The sequence below is a fragment of the Myripristis murdjan genome, chromosome 21, assembly GCF_902150065.1.
Source record: "Myripristis murdjan chromosome 21, fMyrMur1.1, whole genome shotgun sequence".
Classification (NCBI taxonomy): Eukaryota; Metazoa; Chordata; class Actinopteri; order Holocentriformes; family Holocentridae; genus Myripristis; species Myripristis murdjan.
In genome coordinates this window covers 22,600,797-22,627,278 of record NC_044000.1, presented here as the reverse complement: position 1 = coordinate 22,627,278, position 26,482 = coordinate 22,600,797, and the positions used below count along the sequence as shown (strand labels likewise).

Genomic DNA, 26,482 nt, shown 5'->3' with positions numbered 1-26,482 from the left:
TTGGGGTTAACAAGGTTTTTAGGCAGTACGAAAGATAATGTAACCACTGCTGCATCATTTTACTGGAAAAATTGCATGGATGTACACTGTAAAACCTCTGCGGAGGCAAAAATGCCACTTTTTCAAAGTTTTGGTAATTTAAGTAAGTTTTGGTACTCATCACTTTATCAGAATAGTCATGACAGCTAAAAGGCTGAGAAACTGGTATGAGGAAAAAATAATACAACTGACACATTTGGCTTTACAAATGAAATCTTTATATATATATATATATATATATATATATTTTGTTTGTTTTCAAAAGAACTTCTAAACTTCTCCAACATCCAATCTATGCCAAATTTAGTTTTGCTGCCTTTCTGCCCTGCAGCCACACAGGGCAACTGGCTGCCTGCTACAAGTCGTCTCTCCACAACTACAGTAAACAAATCTTTAGGAAACATGCTTGATTTTTCAGATACTTTTGCATTCCAACTTTTATTTTGGTAAAATCATACAACAATTTGCACGGCTGAGTATTTCCCATGCAGTGCATTAGCCTCTAAGCTAGTACAGAAAGCAAAGTCTACATCTAAAGAGCTCTAGGGTTCTCCTTTGGGCATGGAGCGAGTCTTGGGCAGGGCTTCGCCTGCACAGTTTACAGGTCGTCCCAAACAGCACCGGTAGCTGCCATGGAGACCTGCTCCACACTCAGGGAGAACAATAGATGCCATATATGCAAATGCAACAATAGAGAATAAACCACATGTTTGTTTCTTTAAAGATTGCCATGTGCCAGACATTCACTGGAGAAAAATAATTACCAGGTCAAATTAGAGAAAGAATCAAACAATGCACACAACTGGAGAATCTGAACACTTCTGCACTGATACGCTTAGGAAATTTATTTGCTCTTTTGACAACTTCGTTCCAAACCTTGGCATGTCTGTTCAATTCCATTTCAAATTTTGATAGCCAATTGGTAATCTAATAGAGATGATTGGCCCTGAGGAGGCCGTGAAACAGCTGTGGATATTATTTACTGAGTCCAATGCATCTTAAACATTAAAAAGCTCACACTACCCCGAAATATATAAATTTCACGCATACAGGTGACATTCAACATTCAAGTGCCAGTGTTTTTGTACTGTCTTTTGGTCAAGTTTCTGAAACTTTCAAAGAATCACTTTGAGGCTTACAAAAATAAATATTTGTCAAAAATGCTTAATAAATTACACAAAACTAGCAGCAAAAGTAGAATCTAGAAATCTGTGTGCAAATGGCTAAATTCCCCAACTGCTAAATCCCCTGGTCCCAAATAAATCCTGGTTGAACGTTGAGAACCCTTCCCCTTTGTAAACAAGCTGCGTTTTTCACAATCTCCTCACACACAATATTTGGAAGCTTAAGGACACATATCCAAGACATCTATATAAAACTCTAGATGTGCAATAAAATAACTTTTGTAAAACTCGATGGGCACGACGTACAAGGGCCTACACACCTAAATCAAGTAGCACCATTCAATCTCAAGTTCTCAACACTGCCAGTGCATCCGCTTTTAGTTCAATTTTCTAAAAAAAAGATTTCAAGGCACAACACACCCAATGAGAAACATGGAGCATTTAGAGGTTAAATGCCCAGTCTCTCCTCCTCTTGTTGGCTGCTCCTCTTGGAGGAGGAAAAGCCTGGTCTGGCTTTACTGAGCCAGACCTTGTTATACATGTCTGAGCAGATGAACTCCCAGAGGAGTTGACAGTACTTATGTCCCATAAAGAAGTGGACACTCCCCGTCTTTGGCCACCTCCACAGTTAGAATATGCAGCAATGGAAACCAAAGCTGCTGACAACGGCGGTGCACTGAAAACCGCGCCCCACGCCTACCCCCCTCCCCCTAACCCCAGTGGTCGGAGTGCTGCTCTGCCCCACTCCGTCCTTTGCTGTTAAACCTCAGTGATCATTCTAATGCCTGTCTCTTAAAGATGAACCATGCCTCCAACGCAGCTTGAAAAGAGAAAACGTTTGTAATTAAGTTAAGCCTGCGACTCAGTTCATATGTCTTTTCTCCTTGACCAAAAAACAAAACACTTGCAAGCGTAGAATACCATCTGGGCCTTGTGGTTAAAGGTAGATCGGTAAACACCAACGCCACGCTATGCCCTCCCGATGCTGTGGTCCTTATGCAGCCATTTTGAACTTCTCTTTCAAGATGGCAGGCATTTTTTGTTTTGATACATATTTGTAAAGAAACATTTCAAAAATCAAAAAACTGACTCAGTTTTTCAATTGTGCACACACCTGCACCAAAAATGTCTCAAGTAAAAATAAACAAACAAAAAACACCGCCCACTTAATGTAGCTAGCACTTGGTAACATACTAGCTGCCGCAACACTGTCAATTGAAAAATGTGGAGTAACAAGTTCCAGCATTGATTATTCTCGCTTAAACCTCAGTGAGTGTTGGCACTGAGCTTAATGACTTTTGTGTTTATTAAGATCACAATAGGAATGGCTATTTTAAAGACTACCATATCCATAAAAGGAGCCTGTCCAGGATAGAGTGAGCGAATAAAGAAAAAAGTAATCTAACGCTTTGTCCCTTAGGATTAGAATACGGTTTCTTCACTGGGAGTGCCCCAGTTGAATAGGACATTATAGTGATGGCTCCATTAGCTGTTCAACTGTAGAAAAGGCTACATGATGTCCCTGCAATAATTTTGAAGTTCAAATGGAATCATGACTCTAGCGAGCCACAACACCCCAGTGTTTGCCAAGGTTTGATTAAGTCCAAGCTTATTTTACTTTTCTTATGCTTTTCACCAAATAACAAAATAACAGTAATAACAAATTTAGAGCTCTTGGCCATGTTCATTTGGTGAAATGAAAACATAGATTTCCTGTTTAAATTCAAAAGGCACAGTACATTAACATACAAATGATCCTCAGGTTATTCAATTAGTTGTTTTTTTCCACAAAAAGAAAAAATACTTTTAACAATGAAGGTCCGAGGTTGCTATCGGACAATGCATGTCAGCATCCATGCTCACTCTATGAGGTGTGCGAATCTCTGCGGTCTCCAGTAGATCGCGCGTGCTGGTGACTTTCCTTTGCGGCGCGCTGCACTTCTGTTTTGTGAGAAGCGAAGGGCAGAGAATCAGGGTTGGTAATGTACTGTGTGTCAGTGAAGCTACACAGGGAGGGTTGTTATGGTCTGGCTAAAGTTTACATGTGGTTTCCGTGGGGTTGGGTTGGCATGGCAACCTATTCCTAAGGTGACTAGTTGCCCCACCAGTCCACGCTACCAGAGTGGTTGTAATTTCCTCCATAGCCATCGCTGTTGTAGAAGTTGCCACCAAAGCCACCTGAAAAGGGACAGAGGTCAGTCAGCCAAGCCAGTGACATAAAAATTAAAAATAAAACAGACTGCCAAATAAATGATACACTCTCCACTGAAAACAGTAACAGTAGAGAAGAGGACTGACTTCAGTATTGACTGGAGAACACTTCACCAGTTTCACACGGGATGAATCATGAACTGAAATTTGCTGCCTTACTTCCTCCAAAGCCGCGGTTTCCTCCATGGCCTCCGGTGTTACGACCACCGCGGCCACCACTGAAGCCGCTGGAACCACCGGACGTCTGACGGTAATCTCTGGCTCCAAAACCACCAGAGAACCTACACAAGACGAAGATGTCATTTGGCTGGACTTGAAGAGGAACCCCAGGTCTTAAAATTCAACTTGTGTGTTTGTGTATGTTTTGGAAGTGTACCTCTTGGAGCGTCCGCGGTTGCTGCTCTTGTGCTGGTGCTCGTAGGCCAGGCTCTCAAGCCAGGAGGGAACCTCCTGCTTGGCCTCCACCAGAATGTCCAGCAAATCTTTGGTTATGTTGCTGTTTTTGTCGTTAAAGAACGACGTGGCCAGACCTGCACACAACAGGACAGTTTTCTTCAATACGACAGCACAATATTCAAAATTGATAATTGCTCTAATCTTATTTTAGCCAGCAGCTAAATTATAGATCTACATAAAACAGTCATCATAAATTGGGTTAAAAGTCTTTTCGTACCGAGGTTGCCCACACGTCCCGTACGGCCAATACGGTGAACGTACTCCTCAATGTCACTGGGCAAGTCAAAGTTGATCACATGCTTCACATTGGAGATGTCCAGACCTCTGGCAGCCACCTGAGGACACAGGAGGACAATAAGTTACACTATTATGGCAAGGTTTGGTGAAAATAAAGACACTGGGAATCATGCATTCATTCGGAGTTGCTGGGAATCAGGCATTCATAAAATTCTCTCAATTGTGTATAATGTATTCTTAAGTACCATCAATTATGTTAAAAATGTGCTGTTTCTTTCCAGTAAACAGGTTATGCAATAATGAGGGTAATGCATTTTCTGAATAAATAATGGCAGTCATCTGTCAACTCTGTATGCACTACGCCTCTAATGTATAAAAAGCCATCCATTATAGTTGTACAGCTATTTGTTGGTGCATTAGGTGAGTGCTATCTTTTGTTTTCGTCTTCATACAGTGAAAGACAAATCCAACATTAGCTAACACTGGCTACAGTACAAAGACTTTCCATTTTGTGTGCAAATGATTGCACATGATTACATACAGCTGTGGCCACCAGGATTGGGCAGCGTCCAGAACGGAACTGATGCAGAGCTTCTTCTCTGTCTCTCTGGGATCTGTCTCCATGGATGCTGGTGCAGGCATAACCCTCTCGGTAAAGGAAGTCTTCCAGGGCATCGGCTCCCTTCTTAGTCTCCACAAACACCAGCGTCAATGAGTCTTTACCTATGCAGCCAGAGGGAGCAAGGCAGAGGAAGGAGAGTAGGACGGAGAGCAGAAGAGGAGAAAAGGAAGACAAAACATTGAGAACTGGATACAAATGCACAGAGATGGATTTAACACTGAACTGAAAATTGAAAGGAGATGGTAGCAGAACTCAAAACTGTTGTCATACTACAAGGTCAGCTGCTGCAAGACCATGAAAAAACAAATCAAAATGGCAACTTAAAATGGAGACAGGGGTTGCATAAAGAAGCTTTGCATTGACTGACAACCATTAACTGTTAACCTTTGCTCTGAGTTGAATTCCCCACAGTAGTGAAAATAGTTGTGCAATATTTATCAGAATTAGATGTGCCCACAAGTAATATCTTTAAACCTACTGATTTGATTAAGATTTGGTTTAAATTGATATATATATATTAAGCATTAATGGCTATCAGAATAAAAGCTTGAGATAGAAAAAATGGTAAAGGGTGAATGGGATAGGATAGGCCATTCCAGGTCAAAAGTCACATCATTCCCTAATAACCCTGCAACTTTTGTTGAAGCACTCACAGGCCCAAGCCCAAAAACAACCTCAATCCTTGCTTCAACAAATTTAAGTTCTGGGAGGGCTACATACCACCTATGAAGGCAGTGTGGCTAAGCTCCATATTCTCCAACCCTTTCAGATCTAGCGCAGGGGTAGAAATCGATCAATTGGCCAAGTTGTTAGACGACAATTTGTTTTGGGAAAAATCAGCTTGGCAACACTGGTCAATGCCATCTTCATGCAGTTGCCCTCCCTAAGCCTTGTTACCATGGTGATAACAGATGAGTGCATGCTTTAGCAAGGCTGTCCATGACATAAATTATACATCACTGTACTTTAAAGAGTGCGTGTTGCACCAGTAGCCACGGAAACAGCACATAGGCGATGGTGTGCCATTTCTTAGGAGGTATTGAGGAGTTTTGGAACAAGTGCCCTCTGGATAATAGCAGTAAGGGGTGGGAGTTTGGTATTTGGTGCTAACCCTACCCATTCCACCCCTCTCTAACAACAACGTATTCAGTTCAATGACCTACCAGGTTGGTGCCGTTATTAAAATCGGTGTCACAGCCATCTGACTCATGGAAACTGGGGGCTCTGTTTCTAAGGGCAACCAACCAATGAGTCCATGTTTAGCCGTAAGACTGAAGTGTTAGCACTGACAGTAAACAGCAACACTATGCCAAAAGGTCTCCCTTTTCCAATGGAGAGTACATATTACTTAATTTCAACTCAATCCAAGATTTGCCGATTCACTCAGCAGTCAACTTTGTGCAAGGCAAACGTTACTGCTGGTCTTACAAGCAGTACTGGAAATGAAGGAACAATAAAACAAAAAGAAAACAAAACTGAGGAGGCATGTCAGCTGGGGAGCAGGGGGGCGGGATGAGCTGTGGGATGTGATGTTTCTGGCTTGTGGGTCAGACTTAAGTACGATATGCTCATACTTACCAGGCTTCTCCGGGGCCTCTGCCACATTTTCCTGAACCTCACTGGGAATGACTAAGATAAAACCAAACCGTCCAGTAAACGTAAGGCTGCTCAGTACACAACTTTAACAGCTTTAGATCATCTTTCGTTAACAGACCAAATGAGAAGCAACCCCCCTAAACATGGCAAGTGCTTTTGAGTGCCTGCTCACCCCTGCACAAGGACATTTGGTTTTGTTTTTATGTTTTATCTTTCACTGCAAGGTCTTGTTGTACTCAACAACACACCTTTGCTAGCAGGGATGTAGCCAAGTCAATATTAGCTTGGCATGGGGCAGACTGACAAACACAGGATGATGAGTTAGAGCCCAGTGTGACCTTCATGAAAAAAATAAATACAAACAAAATCTTTTTGTTTACATGCACTAGTATGCGTGTTCCTAACCTGTGGCATTGAGCAGGTCAAGGAGGAAGGACCGTTTGTCACTCTCTTCCACCCAGACCACCTTCTGGGTGATGTTTTCTGAGGTGGAGCCAACACGCCCCACAGCAAGGAAAATGTAGTCCTCCAGGAAATCACGAGCCAGGATCTACAAAACCAGATGTGTTTATAACAAGTGAGTGCACACGATTCTCCTTACAGTGGCTGACTCATTACCTGAAATTCCATAAACTCAAAGTTTGTACCTGGATCTCCTTGGGGAATGTGGCGCTGAACATCATTGTCTGGCGGATGCCTTTAGGCGGCATTGTGTCCTGCTCCACGATGCGTCTGATCTGTGGCTCAAAGCCCATGTCTAACATACGGTCCGCCTCATCCAACACCAGGTAGCTACAAAGACACACAACACAAAAACACACCACTTAAAACCAAAAACAAAAACCCCACAAGATACCAGAGTCAGCTGTTCGAATTGGAAGCCCTCGGACTGTCGCACTCCGAGAGCCCACAGGCTGTGTTGCACTGACTTGCAGTAGTCCAGGCCGATCTTGCCCCTCTCCATCATGTCCACCAGACGTCCAGGCGTTGCCACAAGCAGGTGACAGCCTCTCTCCAGGTCCCTGATCTGTTGGCCAATATCTGCACCACCGTACACCACACAGGGACGTACACGGGAGCGATAGGCAAACTAGAGAACCAGAAGCAAAGGAAATAATCAAGCTTTAGGCAACACAATCAAGATTCAGACAGGCCATGATGTGAATAAGCAGAATGTTTGATTTTCATATGACAGTGTGTTTTAGGAAGAAGCTCACCTTCCTGGCCTCATCATAGATTTGCAAGGCCAGCTCTCTGGTGGGAGCCAGAACGAGGGAAATTGGGTACTGCTTACGGCGGCCATACTTGCCATTCTCCTGTAGATGAAATGAGGAAAAAAAAAGTTAGGCTTAGGTTTATAAGCACAAGCCTAAGAGTAGCACAGAAAATTGTGTGACCACTGAGTGCATTTTGAAATGGAACTTTTCAGTACATGTCCACTGTTCTTGGCGGCCTGCAGCGCGTCTCCTGGACCATCCGTGTAAATCTGACTCAGCACTGGCAGCAGGAAAGCAGCGGTCTTACCGGAGCCTGAAACACAGCAGTGGATAATGCATGTAGTTCATCATTTAGACCTACTAAAATATAAAAGCTAAGGGGCATACCGGATGGATCCTAACAACATGCTTTCTATTACATCTAATAACTAAAGAACCAACATAAAGCTTACAGAGCCATGATGAGTAGTAGTGAGCACATCAAATTTGCAATGACTAGTTAATGTGCAGTGGAATTCAGTGTAAGGCATGTATGCACTAGAGTACTCACCGGTCTGGGCACATGCCATCAGGTCTCTCTTGGACTTGATGATGGGGATTGCATGCTTCTGAACAGGGGTGGGGCGAGTGTACCGACTTAGGGTAATGTTGCCCATGATGATCTCCCCCATGTCTACATCATGGAACTATACCACAATCAAGACATAATGTCAGTATGTGATGCAAATATTTCTTACATTCACTTATATCAAAGCCTACTGGTTTGACCCATAAAGCAAAATAGATACAAGCCTTTCAATCACGTGACTAACACTGAGCAGCACTGCAGAGCATACACTTACACTTTCAATGTGGGGTGGACAGTTGCTTCCAGTGGCCTCCACAGGAATGTCGTCATATTTCTCAAAATTAATTCCGGTGTTGCTCCCAGAGAACAATTCACTAGAGAGGGGAAAAAAACAGGTTCAAGAATTTGGGGTCAGACAAAATGGTGAAAAGATTGTGTTTCAGTTTTGTTATTTCTGATCAGCGTCACTCTTACTGTTCCAGGCGCTCGTTGGGTGCAGTGGGCTTGGACCAATCTTCATCATCTCTGGAATCCTCCACCCAGCGGCTGTTTCCTCCGCCACTGAAGCCCCCGCGCTCATATCTACACATGCACACAAGGAGAAAAGTTCATTTCAAGCTATATTAAAGTAATCAAGAACACAGCCTTTACAATTACTCTTGCACATTACTCACCTTCCCCTGGAGCCTGCGCCCCGGTCATTGAAGAAGGCAGACTTGCCCCTGTCAGAGCGCCCCCCAAAGCTGTTGTAGGCGGCATCTCGTGGAGGTCCTCCCCAGCCACCATCTTTGTTGTCATAACTACCAAACCCTGACGAGGAACACATCAACAGACAGTCAACTAAGGAAAATTGACTATACCTCATACTCTGAAGTCACACAAATCAATTCAGGGATCTTACCAATTAAGAATCCAATAAAGACTCTTTCCATTTACACATCAAATTAACATTTCATCTTAGATGAATCACATGCACAGCTACTGTACTTGAATACAAATCAGTATCCTATCTATATTAACTTTACGGCAAACTATCGTTTATTACTACAAAATGATATACTCTGTTATCAGTAATGGCTATAGTGGGGTTTTGTGTAGTAAGGTCTAATACTAGATCTAAAACATACTACATGGTGCTGCTAGGACTAGAGTTAAAGAAAAGTCTAAGGCACAACAGGTTTCCCCACCTGCATTCTGCAGTGGTTGATTAAACGAGCCTCCGCCCCTGTTACCGCGGTAGCCGCTACGCCCACCTCTATCGTTGCGAGGAGGTCCACGCCCTCCAAATCCCCCATTCATGCGGTTGTCGTGGTAACCATTCACAAATCCATTGCTGCGGCCACTGTCCCATCCAGGTGAATCTTCATGAGGAGAGAACAAAAATAAAGAGGTTTGTGAATAAGCGTACAGTGCAGCATAATGCTAAATATCATGTGTCACTGAATGCTGCACATTTGGCTTTATTCATAGCACTTAATAGCCCAGTGTCAATTTCAGTGCTGACCTTTTTTTTTTTTAGCTCAGTGTATTATAACAGAGCCAGGCTACAAGCAACCATGATCAAATAAAACTTCTCAAACATTCAATGAACATATGAAAATGCTGCTTCCTCATAATAACTAAAATTTGTGTCAATGGTCATTACTCGGAACATTTTAGGTCCTCAAACACTCAAAACTTGGAAGGAGCGTAAAGCACATAGGAGTCAGCGTAAAAATAATCGATTTTTCCTTCTTCACTCGGGTGGGTTGGCCTTGTGTGTCCCAAAAGACCCATTAGGCCCTGTCTCTGCCTAAGGAGGACATTTACCACAACGGTCTGCCCAGCTGTGCACACTGGCCGTGTCATCGTTCCCATCGTTGGCTACACTGCTATCAGTGCAGGCTTGGGATGAGGCTGGTGGGGGACAATGGACAGTTAGCATTGCCAAGATAAGGCCTGCTAGCTAGCAGAGGCTATGCCACAGCAGCATGAGGGGACAGCCCAGCCACACAGATCTAGGGTCAGATTAGTCTATCAACGCTGGTGATACAGGATTGGACCAGCTAATAGATAGATCCTCCTTACCACAGATCTAGAATCAAAGTTGAACCTGTGGAACAATAAGTCCTTTCACTGCAGTGCCTGCTTCAAGTACACATCAAGAGAAAGCATAATAATGCTTTTAGGAAAACAGGCACACACCAGCAAGGATATTTTAGACTTGCCTGTAGCTTGGGTTGTGCACATATAACCCCATTCACTGCCCTGTGCACTCTGCAAACATGGCCAAGCACACCATGCAGCAGGGTCAGAGGCCAACATTCAGAGACAGCATCTCAGATGTCTCAAAATCAAACCACATCACCAAGATACACTGACAAACGCATGTCCAGAAATATTAAACTCATTCACATCTAGTGATGCAAGCTATGCATGGATCAGAAGTGAAAAATCTTTAGAAAAGGCTGTAAAATCCCTGACAGTGCTGAAAACGAAAGACGAGTCACAAAAATCATTCAACTTTTGACCGCTATCTGTAATTTCTTGAGGAATTACCTTGAGCTCTCCATCACACAAATATAGGACAACAGCAAAGTCTCACCAAAAATTAAAATGTGAGTGCAATCAAGTTGGAAACCCAATTGACCCTTTCCTTTAACAGTCAATCACAACCAAAGACAAAGTCTTACTTTGGTTATGACAAAAAGGTGTTCAATGGTCCGTCCATGTACAAAATTGGGCTCAACATCTACTAGCAACTCACATGGCCCACACTGTGGGGCTACCATAGCCCAATGTTATCTGCCATAGGCAGATAGAAATGTTGTGTGGACCTGATAAGGACTTTAAAAAAAATTCAACTGCACATCATGAAAATTATGAAAGTGCATTAAGTCCTGTTTCCCTGCTAGGGAATTTCAATGCTTTGATTTCTCTCCTGTAACTGTATGATAATTTACATAAATTTAAGGGGCACCAGTGATGGAATCATGGACACAAAGTCTAATAAGTATGTGAATGCTTTCCAAGTGCAGACACTGTACCTCACCATTATTAGAACAGCCATACTAGTGGTGCAGTGCAGAATGATCAAAGCACCAACACCATGCATCGTGAGCAACATCAACTGTAAGCTTTGACAAACACTGCACTAGGCCAAGGTTCTTGTTGGTTTATATAAGTGGCCGCTACAAAGCGTAGGCTATATGCACGGATTTATGCCTGGCTGTTTGAGCTCGAGTGTTCAGCGATGTTCTACTGTTGAACACAGCCAACAAGTAGGTGGCATGGCATGCAGGTAGAGGTGAAGGTATACCACATCTGTTTGGCCAACCCCCACTGTAGGCATGGTAAAAGGCAAGCTCTTGAGAAGTCAGTCTTGGGTAACCTAAGCAAGGGTAGGGAAGCAGGCTATAAAAAGACTCCCATAATTACTGGCTGATGCAGTATGAGTGTTGAGGTTGACTTTACACTAATAGTTACCAGTTCTACAGTCATCCCATCCAGGAGAATAGTTATTTCTGTGTCTTTGCTGACGCTCTGCCTGCCACGGTTGTGGGCACTGCTTAGAAGAAACTTGGGGACATTACAGGTAAAATCTGGGTTTTGGTATGCATTGCAGAATTGTTTTTCTAGGTACTGAAGGTTCCTTAATATATTCCAAATTCACACTGAAAAATACATGAAAAATTCAGGTGCATGTAATCCCTGGCTTGTTAAAAAGAAAACCATTGACCTAACTATCTTATGCTTACATTAAAATGCTTTTAACCTTTAGCATCCTCATAACTGTCACTGCAAGTATCACAGCAGAGAAATGCACATAAAATTATCATGAGCAACCTTATGTATGATGTGTATAGCTATGCGCTAACCCTCTCCCCCTTCATATTGCCTTTGCTGGTGTGTAAGTGGCTATTTCATGCATCTGGGAATGCAGGTTGCCCTCAGCGAAAGCAGACAGAAGGGACTTACAGAGGTTTACTGGTGCCACTGAATAACCGCACTGTCTACCAGCGGAATAAGCATTTCCTGCTGTGGAATAAGAAAACAGCAAAACGGAAAAAACGTCAAGTGTGTAATGACACAATAAGAGTCAGTACCATGATTCCAAAATTCTATCAAAATTGACATTTATCTGACTTGTGAGCGTGCTTGGCATTCCACATACCTTGATTTGAAGCCTTTAAGAGGCAAAGCAAATACAGAAACATTTTATCGACTGCTGTGTATTATACACAGCAACTCTGTTCTGGCAACAAAATAATGTCACAAATCTAATGTGTCAACACTGGTGTTCAAGTAATGTTTTTCCCCCTACAGGAAACCCTTAATCAGAAGAGTCAACAGCTGTTCCTGTCTCATTTTATGTCACACTCTGCCCTGCAGAATCCATCCTTTGAGACTATGCATTCACCAGAGACCTTTTCACAAGCCAGAAAATGAAAAATAAAAATGAAGAAAAGGCTGCAGACAGTACAAAATTCTCTAAATTGTGCCCCATTTCCATTGTTTAAGTGTGATCATACAGGGGCTGAAATAAAAGGCCACTGGTTTTACAATAAGCACCACTTTTAGCAGTGCCAGTATCAGCTATCATGCACAGACACAGAAAATCCACTTGAGGCAGCTTTTTTTTCTCCATGTTCTGTGCATTACCAAAATTAGACTACTCTCCTTCAGTTGCATGGGTCAAAAGAGCAGCAAATCTAATGCACTCATTGTCTATACTGCAAAAGTTCACATCTAGGAACTGGCTCAAACTGGCCTGCTTTCAACACGCTGTAAGCATTAATATAGAACATTAAGTATTACAAGTGGAACAAGAGTTGATATGGCTCAGAGTAAACTCACCATTTTTGGAAGCATCTTTGTTCCTCAAGTGAGGTGGAATGTAGCGTCCTGGGTAAAAATAAATAATTATATAAATAATGATGCAGACTACAAACAGATAGGTAAACTCACATTCGGTGAAATATTTCTCATCCACAAAACAGAAGCCTTTAATGCAGAGTGCACTGACAAAAAGTTAATTCTTTTTAGTTTGATATTACACAGCTCTACATTGATTTAATTAAAAAAAATAAAAATAAAAAAATAAAAAAAAACACACACATACAAACACATGAAATTTAAAGAAACAAAAATTACAGGCTGGCTGAATTTCTATTTCCAAGCAAAATCAGGGTTTATACTTACTGCCGGTGCCTCCACCTTGTCCGTCAGCTGAGTTCAAGTCTAGGGCAGCAAGCTGCAAAACATAAAAAAAAAAGGACAACTATTTGTTTACATTTGTTTAAATTGCAATCAGCCTCTAAAGCATGGGTGTGACGCTATGAATCAAGCTAAAGCGTAAGAGTGAGTGACGTTGACGGAAAAGTACAAGCATTGCGTAAACATGACACTGAGGCGGTTTATTACTCAACCATCACAAAATTTTAGTAAATGATGCTGGCTGAGATTAAGTTTACCGGGCGGTATTTAAAACATACTATTAACATCCATTACACTGAATACTCTCCGTGGGTTTGGGTTTCCAGCCACCTACGTGCCACCTATCTGACGTTATCCAACACTTGGCACCCACCGTGAGCCTTAAGCAAGAAAATGCTGACAAACCAAAAGAGATAAGACGGGGAAAGCAGGTGGCTATCTAAACACGCGGGTTGGTTAACACACCGACTGAGGGAAAACATTTTTTTATTTGATGCCACACAAGTAAAGTAACACTAACTAGGAAAAAACGCAACAAACATTTTTTTCCTGCGCCACGTTTCACGTTGAGAGGGCCCAAAGTTAGCTAAGCTGTTAGCATACCGGCCGGCGTCGAGGTGTCCTAACCTCGCCGATAGCCGTTAAGTGTGCGATATTATTTCACATAAAATATACTTAACATACTACAAAAACATACAGTATTCGCCTCTAAAAATGGGAAAGGCTGAAAATCACCCAGTTTGAGTAGTTTAGCCGACTGGCAAAGCTCGTAACAAGCTCCGCCATCACATTTTTTTTTTCGACGGCGACATCATCACCACCATTTTAGCAGCCGCAACGTTAGCTTAGCAACCGAGGCTAGCGAGCGAGCAAACGAAGCTTCGCACGAAAGCCGTAACCTTAACCAAGAAATTAGAAATTCACTTGCATTTGTAACATGGAAAAAACACAAGAAAACTGAAAGAAAGTACTCACCTGCTGATCTAGACCGTGTGGATTCTCGATGGCCACATGACTCATAACTAAAGAGAATAGTGGGGGGATTATTTCTGGAGAGAAAGGATTTTCTTTGTTAGCACGACTAGCTAGGCTGTAGCTGTGTTTTTTTTTTCCTTTTATCTTTTTAAACAAAATACGTACTTCAGTCAACGATTACCAAATAAGTTAACTACGTTTACTTTAAATAAATAAAACGAATGTATCTGTTAGTTATTGGTAAATGTTGCTGTCGGGTTTCCCAAATGAAAGAATTTGTCCGGACCCCCTCTTGGCTGGCTGACCGTGGTGGAATGAGCGACTGGCGGCTCAGCTAGCGCGAGATATTACCACACCAACACTGCTCAGGCCCGTGTTCTCATGAGGCAAACCTCGCGAGGTTTCAGCGCAGCTTGGCTTTGCGAGGCCGAGAAAGGAAAAAAAAAAAAAAAAAAAAAAAACTATCTGTGCGACTACATCTTTTTCCTTCCTTTTTTTGAGTCATTTCCAGTCCGTGATGTGTTCATGTTACATTTTCTTAATTGGAAGAGTTGTTGAAAATATACTAAAGTGGAAAAATAGTAGAAAAATAAATAAAATGTAGGGAAAGGAAAGAAAGGAACAAATAATAATAAAAAAAAAACTTCAGCTGAATACCTGGAGTAAATTTTAAATGTCTGCTGAATCTAATAGTTTTGTTAGGACCCGATTCTTTTGTTGAATGCCCAAGGACAGACCGGAGTCAATCTTCAGCTCTCAGATATAATATTTATTTGGTCACATGTAAAGCAAAGCAGCTGGTCCCAGTGTGACAGAGCTCTCGCAGGATCTCAGTCAGAATGAGTGTCGATATCAGGAAATGATACACATTTATGTTCTTGGGCTTGGGCCTGCCCCGTACATAGGTTGGACTTTAAATGCAACCGAGAATAATTGGCCAGTTACCGGACATGGACAGGCCAACCACTGTCCATGCCTTGATCTCGGAATGTGTGATGCTATGTGTATGTATGTTGATTGGGCTTGTATCTAATGCAATAGACCTAACAAATAAGATAGAGAAAATATGTCTGGTTCCAGCTTTGTTTACCTTCTGCTAACAGTCAAGCTGTTCTGAATAACACAAGAAGCATTGAACTTTAACATACATTGGATACTGCAAGAGACATGAACTATAAGGCCAATTATAACAGTTTTAAATAGAGAGAAAAATATTATTCCCACAAGCATTTTGATGTATAAAATGTATGTTTGGTTAAACTCATAAACCTGGGTGACAATTTTTTATCATAATAATTTCTCTGAAAGTTTAAATTGCTTGAGTCAAATTTACACCAGTTGTTAACAAATGTTAGTAAATTTGAAGGGAACATGATAATGTTAATGTTAATAAAAGACCTATGCGTTGTACAATAATTTCAAGTGGCTTTGAAACTCCTATGGGAAAGCTGGGGCTGAGGGGGTCTTAGCACACACACATACACACACACACACACACACACACACACACACACACAATATTATTTCCATAGGAGCGGCTCCAAGCTATTCAAAAGAGAGACATGACATCTGGGGTGACTGCTAATCATGGCCTTTGTAGGATCAGGCAGGGTTAGGCATTAGCCAAAGCCGTTCCATGCCTCCCTCCCGTCTTTTTCTTCTTCCATCATGCCCCATTCCTCCTCCCCCTCTCTCTCTCTCAAAATACAGTTCACGTCAATACAATTCAAGTAGGCCTTTATTGGCATGGGAAAGACATTTGCATTGCTAAAGGCAGTTAAATAAAATGTACATAAATGCAAATAAGTAAAAACAAATAAGTGGGAACTACACAAACATTGCAACTGTTTTTACATTAATATATCTAAGGACATTTGTTTTGGATGTATGTTTATGTACAGAGGTCGATGCAAAAGGTCCATGCAGGAATACACAGGTGAGTGACAGTTTTTAAGGTGGTTGTCTTCCATTGGACAGCAGCTCACAAATCACACTGCTGTGTTTACACATTGTTGTGTATCACCCGGCACATATGGAAGTTTTTTTTTGTTTGTTTTGTTTTTGTATTTAGGTGGCTGCAATCTGTGGGTTACTATATACGTCTCTGATGTCTTGGTGCAGTTGGCAGGTGATTAAAAAGTGCAGCGTGGTTTCTTGGCAGCCTTTCTCTGTTCTTACTGAGTCTGTACATGCAAGGATTTCCTTTCTCTCTTTCTTTCTCTCTGTCTTAGCCCACCCCCACCTTCCCTATGGCTGCCTGTACATATGGGCCTACACAATGCACTGTCTTCTCCCTGTACCATTAGAGTGGAGGCTGAGGAAGGAGACCATATGTTATGGGGATAAAAGGTGCACCAGGGGGTAATCGGCTATTGGGAGAGAGGTCAAATGGTGAGATATTTCCGAAATGACAGGTGATCGGTGAGACTCATACCTGGAAATGCTGCTTGTATTCAACACCGAATGACATAAAGCAATAAATCCTCAGTTAAATTAATTAATGACGTGGCCAAGACAGAACCGGTGTCACAAGCTCTGCGAGCCAGGAAAATAGCGTTATAACAGCCTACCACAAGCAGGAGTCATGTTGATTGTGTGTGTGGGGGGGTGGGGTCGGAGGGGGGGTGGGGTGTTTAAGTCAGCTGCATGATTAATCATCACTAATTCAATAACTGCACTGGGTGTATTTCCTCATACATGAATCACTAAATTATACCTGCCCACATTAAAAAAAAAATGTTGCTTGACTAGTGGATAGCTGTCTAGCTGCTATGTAAGGTTGCAACCAAAAAAATAAATAAAAATAAAAATAACCTTTAATATTCATATATAACTGTATTCTGCAACTGTTTTCAAGACATTTGCCCCACATCAGCGGATCTCCTCCTCCTCCTCCTCTGATCCCTCGAGGTTAGTGGGATTAATTTCCTCTAGTTTTTCTGCCTCATTCTTTTCTGAGGAGATTCCCTGTTGTTGTAATCACAACTCAAAATAACATTTTGAAGCTTTAAAGTGTTGTACTTAAGTCACGACTTAAACCCATGTTATTGTTGTTATTGTTGTTGTTGTTTTTGCTATGGATTTACTGAGGTTGTCATTGCAGGCCTCATGTCCCCATCTGCTGGATAAGGAATAATTCACATAAACACCATTGCAGCAACTATTGATTTATGTGAAACGGACACTACGGTTGACTATTTTTTTTTACAGACTACTCAGTATTTCAATTTTTATCGCAGCAGAGCCAATTATTGTAATTATTATTTTTTATTTTTCCAAGTTAAGACAGTAGTTTATTTACACTGTAATATCCTGACAACAACTTACATATAAAATACCAGTTTACAGCATTAACAATATATAGACCAAGCTATTATTTAAAGCTGTAAAAGATAAAGAAGCTAAACGACCAGTCCACTTACATTGATGATATTCTGCCTACAATTCCCGTCGGCCCCCATTCTGTATTTCCCCGGAAGAAAACGTGCGTGCCGTCCTTACGACTTCCTCTTTTCCGTCAGCGGGTTTAGGTATGGGACCGTTTACATGACTCTCTTTCCAAAATCTGACCTAAATCATGTTAATATTAAGCTCATCCACTCCAGAACTCCGCAAGGAAACTTGTAATAAAGACTAAAGAATACGCCTTGCTGGCGATTTTGAAGATAGCTGTTTGTTTTGAAGCATAAACCTAATCTTGAGTTGAGTTGAGTGCCGCTCGGTGATGACATGGCCTGACGCTAGCGGTGTGTGCTAGCCGAAAAGCTAACTGTAGATTTGTGTGCTAATGGTTAACATAAGCCCCTTTGACAGCACTTTGAGAGGATTTGTCAATGTTTAACAAGCAACTTTATAACCTGTGAATGTGGGAATAATTATTCTGAGTATCATTTGCTTAATTCGTCCACAACTTGTGGCTCCAGTCATTACACACCGGTGCTAATTTAGCGAGCCACGGCGGCAAGCTAACGTCACATAGTTGGTGGCACTTGACTCACAGGTAGTTTAGGACGTTTTGGGTAAATAATCGTTTATTTCACGTTGTTTTCAGCCTGTGCAGGTGGGAATTTGTCCCTCAAATGAGCTGGTAAAGTGGGGGATCATGTTTTATGGCTAATCTCTGTGTGTTTTCTTTAGTACACGATGGGACGTGTGATCAGGGGACAGAGAAAAGGTGCGGGCTCTGTGTTCAAAGCCCATGTGAAGCACAGGAAAGGTGCTGCTAAACTCCGCCACATTGACTTTGCTGAACGTCATGGTTACATCAAGGGGATTGTGAAGGTAAAGGTGCTTTTTTTTTGTCTTGTTGTCCACCAGATTTGTCAGTGACTGTTGAGGTGTGACATGTTTTTATTTCCCATCTTTGTCACCCTGACAGGATATCATCCATGACCCCGGCCGTGGCGCTCCCCTGGCCAAAGTGGCCTTCCGTGACCCATACCGTTTCAAGAAGAGGACGGAGCTCTTCATTGCTGCAGAGGGCATCCACACCGGACAGTTCATCTACTGTGGCAAGAAGGGTAAGAGGGCTGAACAAGGAACATACATGTTAAAATTAGGCACCCTTGTTCTCTGTGATATGGTCAAACTGAGCTGCTATTTCGGCTTTTTAGAGGAATTATCTTTGGTTTGATACTGGCCCAGGCAATAGCACAGCAGTCCTAGGTGTTAGTTGTGTACCAGAGTAGTTTGAATTGTCCGAATGCATCTGACAAACACATGAATCACATGCAAAGAGGGGTTATTAGAGTTGTCAGTACTTTTATGTGTTTCTACTTAGTGAATCCCTTGTTTACTAATGCGGAAAATATAAGGGTGCATTTGACTTGTTTCGTCATTACAATTAACATGACAATCCCTGTTTGTTTCTTAAAAGCTTATTGAGTTTTAATTTCTTTGAATCGATGCTGTTGTGTCTTGTCAGCGACCGTAATGACAGATTCACACACTTGCAGCCAAATGATCCTTCTTGTGTTTGCCTTATTGGAGCTACAGTGTAAGGTTAATGTACTAAGAACAGTAAATCGATTAGAACTCACATAAAAAACTACCTGCCAAAAAATGAGAAATATAGCAGCAGGTCATGATATAATTTGCCTGCCATGTTTTTTTTTAAATCCATGGATTTGGCTGGTCTATTTGGATTAGCAGCTTTTCAGGAAAAACCTGAAATAGACTTGGCAGTCTGAATCGGGTCATCAACAATCCTAGTACCGGAAATCTTGGAAAAACTCGGATTTTTATTCTAAAGGGGTATAATGTGCGTTAAACAGCGCTTTACCACCCCAGCAAGGAAGTTACCACCACCATTGGAGACTGTTAACTAAAAAATAGCATTGCAGTTCATTGTATCCCCACTCAAAACAAGAATGAGTGCAGTCCAAATGTCGTAAGCGCTGATTTGTATGATTATTGTAAAGTGCATTTTAGCAGTTAATCCCAAATTATATACATGACTGCATAAAAGGACACTGAGATGGCAGCTCAGCCTGTTTATGTTCTGTTGTCCTGACTCGACCCACAGGACAACATCTAGTGTTTTTAAACTTGGAAGAGCAGTTTGCATAAGGAAGCTGTGTACCGTGTGACTAGCAATGACATCAAACTCAATCTAAGGCGTTTTCGCAGATCTAAACTAGTATATGACCTCAAAAGTATCACTTGGAAATTATGTATTCTAATTAAAAGTGGATACTACTGTTGGATTGTATTTGTCAGTCTGCAGAAAGACCCGAGGAGCAGTTTGGTGGGCTCGTAGTTAATTTTGCTGGCTGTGCAGTTCATTTTGTGAAACATAGTGTTGATGGTTATTGCCATAATCTTGACAGGGGTGCATGTGGGTGACATTAATGTTGGCTTGATGTCTGAATATGAAGCCCTTGTTTAACGCTAGCAACCAACCAACCAACCATCCATCCTTTGTTTGCCCTACAGCTCAGCTGAACATTGGCAATGTCCTGCCCGTTGGCACAATGCCTGAGGGTACCATCATCTGCTGCCTGGAGGAGAAGCCAGGTGACAGGGGCAAGCTGGCCCGTGCTTCAGGAAACTATGCCACAGTCATCTCCCACAACCCCGAGACCAAGAAGTCCAGAGTCAAGCTGCCCTCTGGCTCCAAGAAAGTCATCTCCTCTGCCAACAGAGCTGTCGTTGGTGAGGACCCTGCTTTCCTGTCAGAACTGCTGTTGCTGCCCAGCTGCTTTTAGTGTGGAAAATATGCATTGTATCTGTAGGCTTTTGATTATACAGTATTATACGTTTAGATGTACATGGTTAAACACTGAAACAAAATGCGAGTCAGGATTTTGGCAGCCACAGAATGGGACTGTCAGTGCACCCACTGAATGGTTGTGCCCTGTGTTGGCCAGGTGTGGTTGCTGGAGGTGGTCGTATTGACAAGCCCATCCTGAAGGCTGGTCGTGCCTACCACAAGTACAAGGCCAAGAGGAACTGCTGGCCACGTGTCCGTGGTGTGGCTATGAACGTAAGTACACATTTACTTCATATTAGAGTGGATAATATCTGATGAGACCCACTGAATAGAAATAATTTCACAAAAGCATGAAAGAAAGTTTTGAGATGTTATGGGTTTATGGTATAGAGCTCTATCAGACCCTCAGGTAGGAGTTCACTTAGGCTTGTACCATAGATTCAAGGTGAACATGAGAGAGACAACAGACCGATGCCAGGGTTAAGTTACGTGAGTGGGTCTCAAAGTGCGAGGCCACATGCAGCGGGTCTGAGAAATGCTACCTAATAACATTTTAATGAGTGATTTCCTCGTTAGTATATTTGTGCTTTGTATGTAAGCAATTCATGATCAAAAGGCAGGTAGACCTTGCATGTAGGTATAAAAGTAAAAAACAGTGCTAAGTGTCAGTCTTAAGGCCAAGTGCAGTCTATGCAGCTATCAGAAACCTATAATCTGTACACTGCTCACATAAAATAACCATATTTCTTGTAGTGTCATCAACCTGGTCATGATGTGGCACTGACAAGGTTCACACTTATAAGGGTCCTTGAATGACTACAAAGCTTGATCATGTTTTAAAGCCTTATTGGCACCTGTTTGGAACATTTTCCCTATAGGTTTTACTTAAAGCCATTTCCTGCAGTGTTGAAACAAAGCAAAATGCATTCAGTAGCCCAAACCATTGTCATCAAAAGTCCATGACTGATATCACAGCACAAAGTAAAAGAAAAGCATTGGGCTGGAGTTTTTGCCTGAGAGCTACTATGCCCTTAAAGGCCCTACCCGACAGGTCCCACAAAACTGGAGGCCAGAGCACAAATTACATTTTCAATGAGTATAACTGCATTATTCTTTGGACCTGCCGGGGTGGGGTTGCAGATTTCTATAAGGACGTGCAAAACACAGCATAAAATTCTACATTCCTCTTGAGACTGACATTGTCCTTTTTTTTTCCCCCTCCCCTTTTCAGCCTGTTGAGCATCCCTTCGGTGGTGGTAACCATCAGCATATTGGTAAGCCCTCAACCATCAGGAGGGACGCACCTGCTGGTCGCAAGGTCGGTCTTATTGCTGCCCGTCGTACAGGCAGACTGCGCGGAACAAAGACCGTCCAGGAGAAAGAAAACTAATTGTGCATTTCTTGGTAATAAAATATGTCCCAAAAGAATTGGACTCATTTGCATCTTTTGTGAAGCCACATTTTCTTATTGCACAAGTCTTAACTTGCCCTGAAACAAAAATGAGTGGATAGTCAAGACATTAGAAGGAGTTTATGGATACAAAAGTAGATGAACATCCATCATTCAAATAAAGGGGCAGTCGGGAATCAGTCAATGTATTGATTCCATCTGTTTCTTTAGTCTTGTGGCCTGAAGAGCTTTTGACTTAGAAGCATGAGGTTAGGATCTTAGGCTAGACTAGGAAACCTCCATATAGTTTTGACAATGAGGCTAGGTACAGTTTAGGCTTACTACTTCTGCACAAACACAACTGCTCCAAGCGTGGGACTCTGGATGCAGTATAACATGTTAGCCATAGTTGTGACTGCAGCTCAAGAGTGCCAAAAAATGTGTGTAGACCAGATAGTGCTGTATCACACAAAGTGGTGAGACTACACACTAGAGGGAGCCTTAGTTACAGGAAAGTTGGGACAAGCAGCAGATGATATAATAAATCCATAAGCCAAAGAAAAGTACACTGGTAATGAAATATATGGAGAGTTTGGACAATTTTCTGAGCTCACGGTCTTGAAAGCAAGAGACCAGTGCAGTTGTCAAAACCATGGTATGGGGCATAAATGGGTCATCAGGTTATTATTGGTAAGGAGTCGCATAAGTATCACCACCATCATCGTACACATTGATGTCACTATTTGCAGCGCTTGTATACCCACACTTATCTTTGTACAAATACCACACAGTGTCATACAGTGTCCATTCACTTTAATTTACATGGATGATGGATAAATGCCCAAACCAGCCCATACTGAACTTCATGTCCACACACAACCTGGTACATTATAATACAGTTAACTTCCAGCGTTCGTTTTTACTCTGCTCCATGTCAGCTGGTGCATTGGACCAGTCAACACTTGATGCAAATGCACTTTGTGAATATAATAATACCAGAATTACAAAGTCTATAAGAAGTATGTAATTAGACTGGACAAAAATCGAATGTAGTGATCAGCAGTTGTCAATGGGCTGCATGCACATGTACAAATGAGACGCAGTCAAGATTCCATGTTCTTTATTTGCTAAGGGCGCAATGCTTTTTTTGTTATATTTCTGTGCACAAAAAACCTCACAAAGTGAAAGTTCACATCGCGACTGTAGCTCCAGAATTCAACGTCACACCATGGCCAAAACAAAAGTCGGCAAAAACAGGGCGCAGAACTCTGTACAGTCAATATCTTCTTTAAAAATAACACAAGGACAAAAATGTTCCTCTTAAATCAAATTCTATTTTTTAGTGAAATACAACAAAATAAATTCTATAAAATAAGAGCAAAATATTTAAATATAATACGGTGGGCAGAATATTTTCAATTGCAGGAGTATTTGGTATGTTTTAGACAAAAAAAAAAAAAGAAAACCAAAAAATACACGCATTCAAGTTACCAATTAAATACAGTATTTACTGATGTTTACCTTTTACTCCTACAGAATTACACGTTAGCTCAAGTTGCAACATGACTAACCAGCCGCTATTCTTATGGTACAACCCTGCGGTGGAGCCAATTCTCCGTGGAGAGAGAGGAAGAGGTCTCACTGCAGCTCAGGGTCAGCTGCCTGGCCTGGGCAGGAGTCAGACACCCAACCTGGCCAGCTCCATGGCAGAATGGAAGCCAATGGGCAAGAAGTCTGTCTAAGACTAGGCTCTATCTAGAGACAGAAGCAAACCACACAGTCTATTATACACCAGGTATCCCAGTGTAGCAATTCTGTTGCATATGTGTTTCATTTTTCAGAATTCCTATCGATGAAAGCTAAGCTGTCTATCCCACCAAAACTGACTGCCGAATGTGAAGGTGGAGGATTATAATAATGTGCAATTGAAAAGCCACTTATTCATACATTGGTTCAAAATACTGCCCTCAATGTACAAGGGGTAGATGAGTAAAAAAAAAAAAAAAAAAATCCAAAAAAACAAACAAAAAAACAAAAACAAAGGGTAACTCCCCTCTGGAGCTGTGGATTAAGAACAACAGCTGTAGTTGTTATGATCATAAGTCTTCCATTGGGCTACACTATTCTGGTGAGAAGCCATGCTAAATGTTACAGCATATTAACTAGAGCTTCAAAAGGATTGAATTAATTACCAGAACAAACAAAAAAAGAGAAAGGCAATGAGTTTCAGAACAATGTTGCATCACTGCTTTTTCACATCAACCAAACACCGTAAAAGTTCACCCAACCATTCCACATCTCACACTACAACCAACCACAGCTCGTGAGTTGATTTGGCATGGGTCATAAGGTTGCCAAGGAGCTTAAGAAGAATAATAATATAATTATGATAATAACAATGCGTCCTCCTACAGTTGAATGACCAGTAACCGTCCAATGGTAGACCAAACCTTACTGCTGAGCATGGGTGATAAAACAAAGAGGAGTTTTTGTCTTCTTACAGAGTTTATTTTTTTTTTTGTGTATTTTTTTTGTTTTGTTTTGTTTATTTATAGTATCCATTTTGTTTTTCATTAGATCTGCAAGATCTCCCAACAGCAAACCAGACACAGTTATGCTACCGGGGGATTTGAACAGTCAAAAACATTAACATACTATGTACACCTTTTCGTCGTGTAGACAAGCGCATCAGCATCGTCAGGTCTGGGTAAATTTTTTTTCTTTATTACAACTCTATCCACTCCCTCGCCTCTGCAGTCACCAGCAGGCCCAAGTCACAAGGGCAGGCAGCCCCAGGCCAGGAAGAGCACCTCCCCCAGGCTGATGGGGGAGAGACTCTCTTTAGTGGCCTGGAGAGGGGATGGGAGGCCTGGCTCTGCCCTGCCCTGAGGGCCAGAGAGAGATAGAGAGAGAGAGAGTGTCCCGATGAGGAGCTCTGTCGACCGGAGGATGAGAGGAGGGAGAGCGGGACGATGGAGGCTCGAGGCACAGCAGAGGGGGAGGGGATGTTACTCCTTAGGTGGGGCAGGTGCTGGGGTGGAGGAAGGAGCAGGGGTGACCTCCTCAGTGCTCTCCCAGTTCTCTTGTGCTCGCGGCCCCGGGCCAGGAGCGGGACCAGGGCCTGGGGTCGGGGTCTGGGTAGAGCCTGGAGCCGGGGCGGAGGCAGGACCAGGGCGCTGGGGGTTGTTCATGTGCTGAGCAGCAGGCCCGGTGTATGGCTGCCCGTGGGGGTGGTTGTTCTGATGAGGAGGACAAAATAAGACAAATCAGGCAAGAAGATGCAGATGAAAATGATCATATACCTACAGCAGTGCTTAACTGACCTCTGATATAATATACCTGCTGTAACATTCTCTTAAATAACACAGAAATTATCTGCATGTTGCTGAGTGTTTTGTAATTCACAGCAGTTAGCATTTAGGGTGAGAAATGTCTGTGAAACTACCTGCTGAAACTGGTTGGTTCCAGGAGAATGTGGATAGAGGGAAGTGTCCTCAGGTGGGGAGGAGTCCTGATCATCAGGTGCTTCCTGGTCATCGGGCTCCTGAGAATAATTAGACATTGAATTATTGTTTACAGCTAACATTCAACTTGAGTCAAACATTAAATGTAGATTATACATCTGCAGTTTATTAGTCTAAATTAGTATATGGATGTTCTTTCTTTGAACAAAATGGTTAATATTTCCTATGTTTAGCCTCAGCTTTTTTCTGTGAGAAAAAAGTATAAATCAGGCTGTGGGAGAGTTAAATGTCCTATTATATCAGGTGAACAAGGTGTAAATATGGGAAACTGTGTGGGTGGACTGTACACCTGAAAGGATTTGCTCTGCATGAGAGCTCTGGCTTTACTGAACTGGATGTCCACATTAACTGTGGAAAACAACATGCACATGCACTGAATATTTGTTCACATCCAACCCTCTACAGGCTGTGGATGCTGTTTCAGTGGGGCATTTTAAACTGTCATTTGTCATGTAAGTTGTCGTGTGTACGTCTCAACATGTTCAATCAGTAATGAACACATTACAACATGATGGAAAGACAAATGGAAAAACAATTTGTCAGAGACAGGCAATTAACACATTTGTAGTGTGTTCAGCTTGTGCAATTAATTCTTACTGCTAGATGCTACCCTTGTGTTTTAGCCCTGCTTCTGTTTCATGCTATTTTTCCATTGATTAGCAAGAGATGAAATTTCAAACTGTGAATCTTTAATGACTTAGTTTTTCAATTTGATGCAAATGAAGAAATGATTAACTATAGCTCAAGGTCAGGTTAGGTTCAAGGTTAGGTTAAAGCTTTTCCCTGTCTCCCATGAAGAATGGTCCTTTCAAACCAATACACTTATTGGTTTGAGGATGTTTAATTTGTACAAGTACGCTGTTTGCAAATAATATCAAGTGTATACACATGATGTAAATCAACAAAAGCCTATACACATGATTTATCTCACTGTACAACTGAACTTTAAGAAATTATCGGCCACAATAGCAAGCTAACCAACAGAATTACACTTAATTCTTGATAAACTGTATAGGCCTAGTCTCAGTATTCAAAAGCATTTCATTGATACTAAACCTACATTAAATATAGCCAAGGCTTAGAGTTTTCGATCAGTGGTGCAGGTGGCTGGCTGCA

At 41.9% G+C, this 26,482-nt stretch overlaps 3 protein-coding genes across 19 annotated transcripts in view; 1 reads left to right on the top strand and 2 right to left on the bottom strand.

Annotated features, from left to right (window-relative positions):
- Nucleotides 1–445: 445 nt before the first annotated feature.
- ddx3xa (DEAD-box helicase 3 X-linked a) lies at nucleotides 446–14,572 on the bottom strand. 11 transcript variants are annotated; one of them, XM_030080812.1, is made up of 22 exons: nucleotides 14,407–14,572; nucleotides 14,242–14,315; nucleotides 13,252–13,303; nucleotides 12,907–12,954; nucleotides 12,028–12,087; nucleotides 11,536–11,628; nucleotides 9,258–9,431; nucleotides 8,745–8,880; nucleotides 8,545–8,652; nucleotides 8,345–8,444; nucleotides 8,053–8,188; nucleotides 7,718–7,815; nucleotides 7,503–7,601; nucleotides 7,215–7,375; nucleotides 6,933–7,077; nucleotides 6,691–6,835; nucleotides 6,268–6,318; nucleotides 4,609–4,790; nucleotides 4,048–4,165; nucleotides 3,751–3,904; nucleotides 3,534–3,655; nucleotides 3,256–3,341 (listed from the first exon to the last, which is right to left on the bottom strand). In XM_030080812.1, the coding sequence occupies exons 2-22, from the start codon at nucleotides 14,284–14,286 to the stop codon at nucleotides 3,256–3,258; spliced, it is 2,313 nt and encodes a 770-aa protein (XP_029936672.1). In that variant the 5' UTR covers nucleotides 14,287–14,315; nucleotides 14,407–14,572. The 11 variants fall into 11 exon arrangements, with proteins under 11 accessions (XP_029936682.1, XP_029936671.1, XP_029936672.1 ...); XM_030080822.1 differs by lacking the exon at nucleotides 6,268–6,318 and adding an exon at nucleotides 11,369–11,440 and having other exon boundaries at nucleotides 446–3,341; nucleotides 14,242–14,572; XM_030080811.1 differs by having other exon boundaries at nucleotides 446–3,341; nucleotides 14,242–14,572.
- rpl8 (ribosomal protein L8) lies at nucleotides 11,656–21,880 on the top strand. 3 transcript variants are annotated; one of them, XM_030080825.1, is made up of 6 exons: nucleotides 11,656–11,661; nucleotides 18,379–18,522; nucleotides 18,620–18,761; nucleotides 20,176–20,394; nucleotides 20,610–20,725; nucleotides 21,684–21,880. In XM_030080825.1, exons 2-6 carry the CDS (start codon nucleotides 18,385–18,387, stop codon nucleotides 21,840–21,842), a joined length of 774 nt encoding a protein of 257 aa, XP_029936685.1. In that variant the 5' UTR covers nucleotides 11,656–11,661; nucleotides 18,379–18,384; the 3' UTR covers nucleotides 21,843–21,880. The 3 variants fall into 3 exon arrangements, with proteins under 3 accessions (XP_029936685.1, XP_029936683.1, XP_029936684.1); XM_030080823.1 differs by lacking the exon at nucleotides 11,656–11,661 and adding an exon at nucleotides 17,673–17,771; XM_030080824.1 differs by lacking the exon at nucleotides 11,656–11,661 and adding an exon at nucleotides 18,236–18,260.
- Nucleotides 21,881–22,945: 1,065 nt separating this feature from the next.
- usp9 (ubiquitin specific peptidase 9) overlaps nucleotides 22,946–26,482 on the bottom strand; it is a 40,394-nt gene continuing 36,857 nt past the window's right edge. For all 5 annotated transcript variants that reach the window (XM_030080055.1, XM_030080052.1, XM_030080054.1 and 2 more), the window contains 2 exons: nucleotides 25,288–25,386; nucleotides 22,946–25,081 (listed from right to left, as the gene is read on the bottom strand). In XM_030080055.1, coding sequence (XP_029935915.1) covers nucleotides 24,851–25,081; nucleotides 25,288–25,386 — 330 coding nt within the window. In that variant the 3' untranslated portion in view covers nucleotides 22,946–24,850. The remainder of the gene's footprint in view (nucleotides 25,082–25,287; nucleotides 25,387–26,482) is intronic.

Excerpts from the sequence above, each read along its gene's own strand:
- ddx3xa (XM_030080822.1), bottom strand. The coding sequence starts at position 14,286 with ATGAGTCATGTGGCCATCGAGAATCCACACGGTCTAGATCAGCAG. Across the intron at positions 12,955-13,251 it reads ACAAGGTGGAGGCACCGGCA|GACGCTACATTCCACCTCAC; the intron begins GTAAGTATAAAC and ends ATTTTTACCCAG. Across the intron at positions 11,629-12,027 it reads AGTGGCACCAGTAAACCTCT|TTTCTTCTAAGCAGTGCCCA; the intron begins GTAAGTCCCTTC and ends AATGTCCCCAAG.
- rpl8 (XM_030080825.1), top strand. The coding sequence starts at position 18,385 with ATGGGACGTGTGATCAGGGGACAGAGAAAAGGTGCGGGCTCTGTGTTC. Across the intron at positions 18,523-18,619 it reads ACATCAAGGGGATTGTGAAG|GATATCATCCATGACCCCGG; the intron begins GTAAAGGTGCTT and ends TCACCCTGACAG. Across the intron at positions 20,395-20,609 it reads TGCCAACAGAGCTGTCGTTG|GTGTGGTTGCTGGAGGTGGT; the intron begins GTGAGGACCCTG and ends TGTGTTGGCCAG.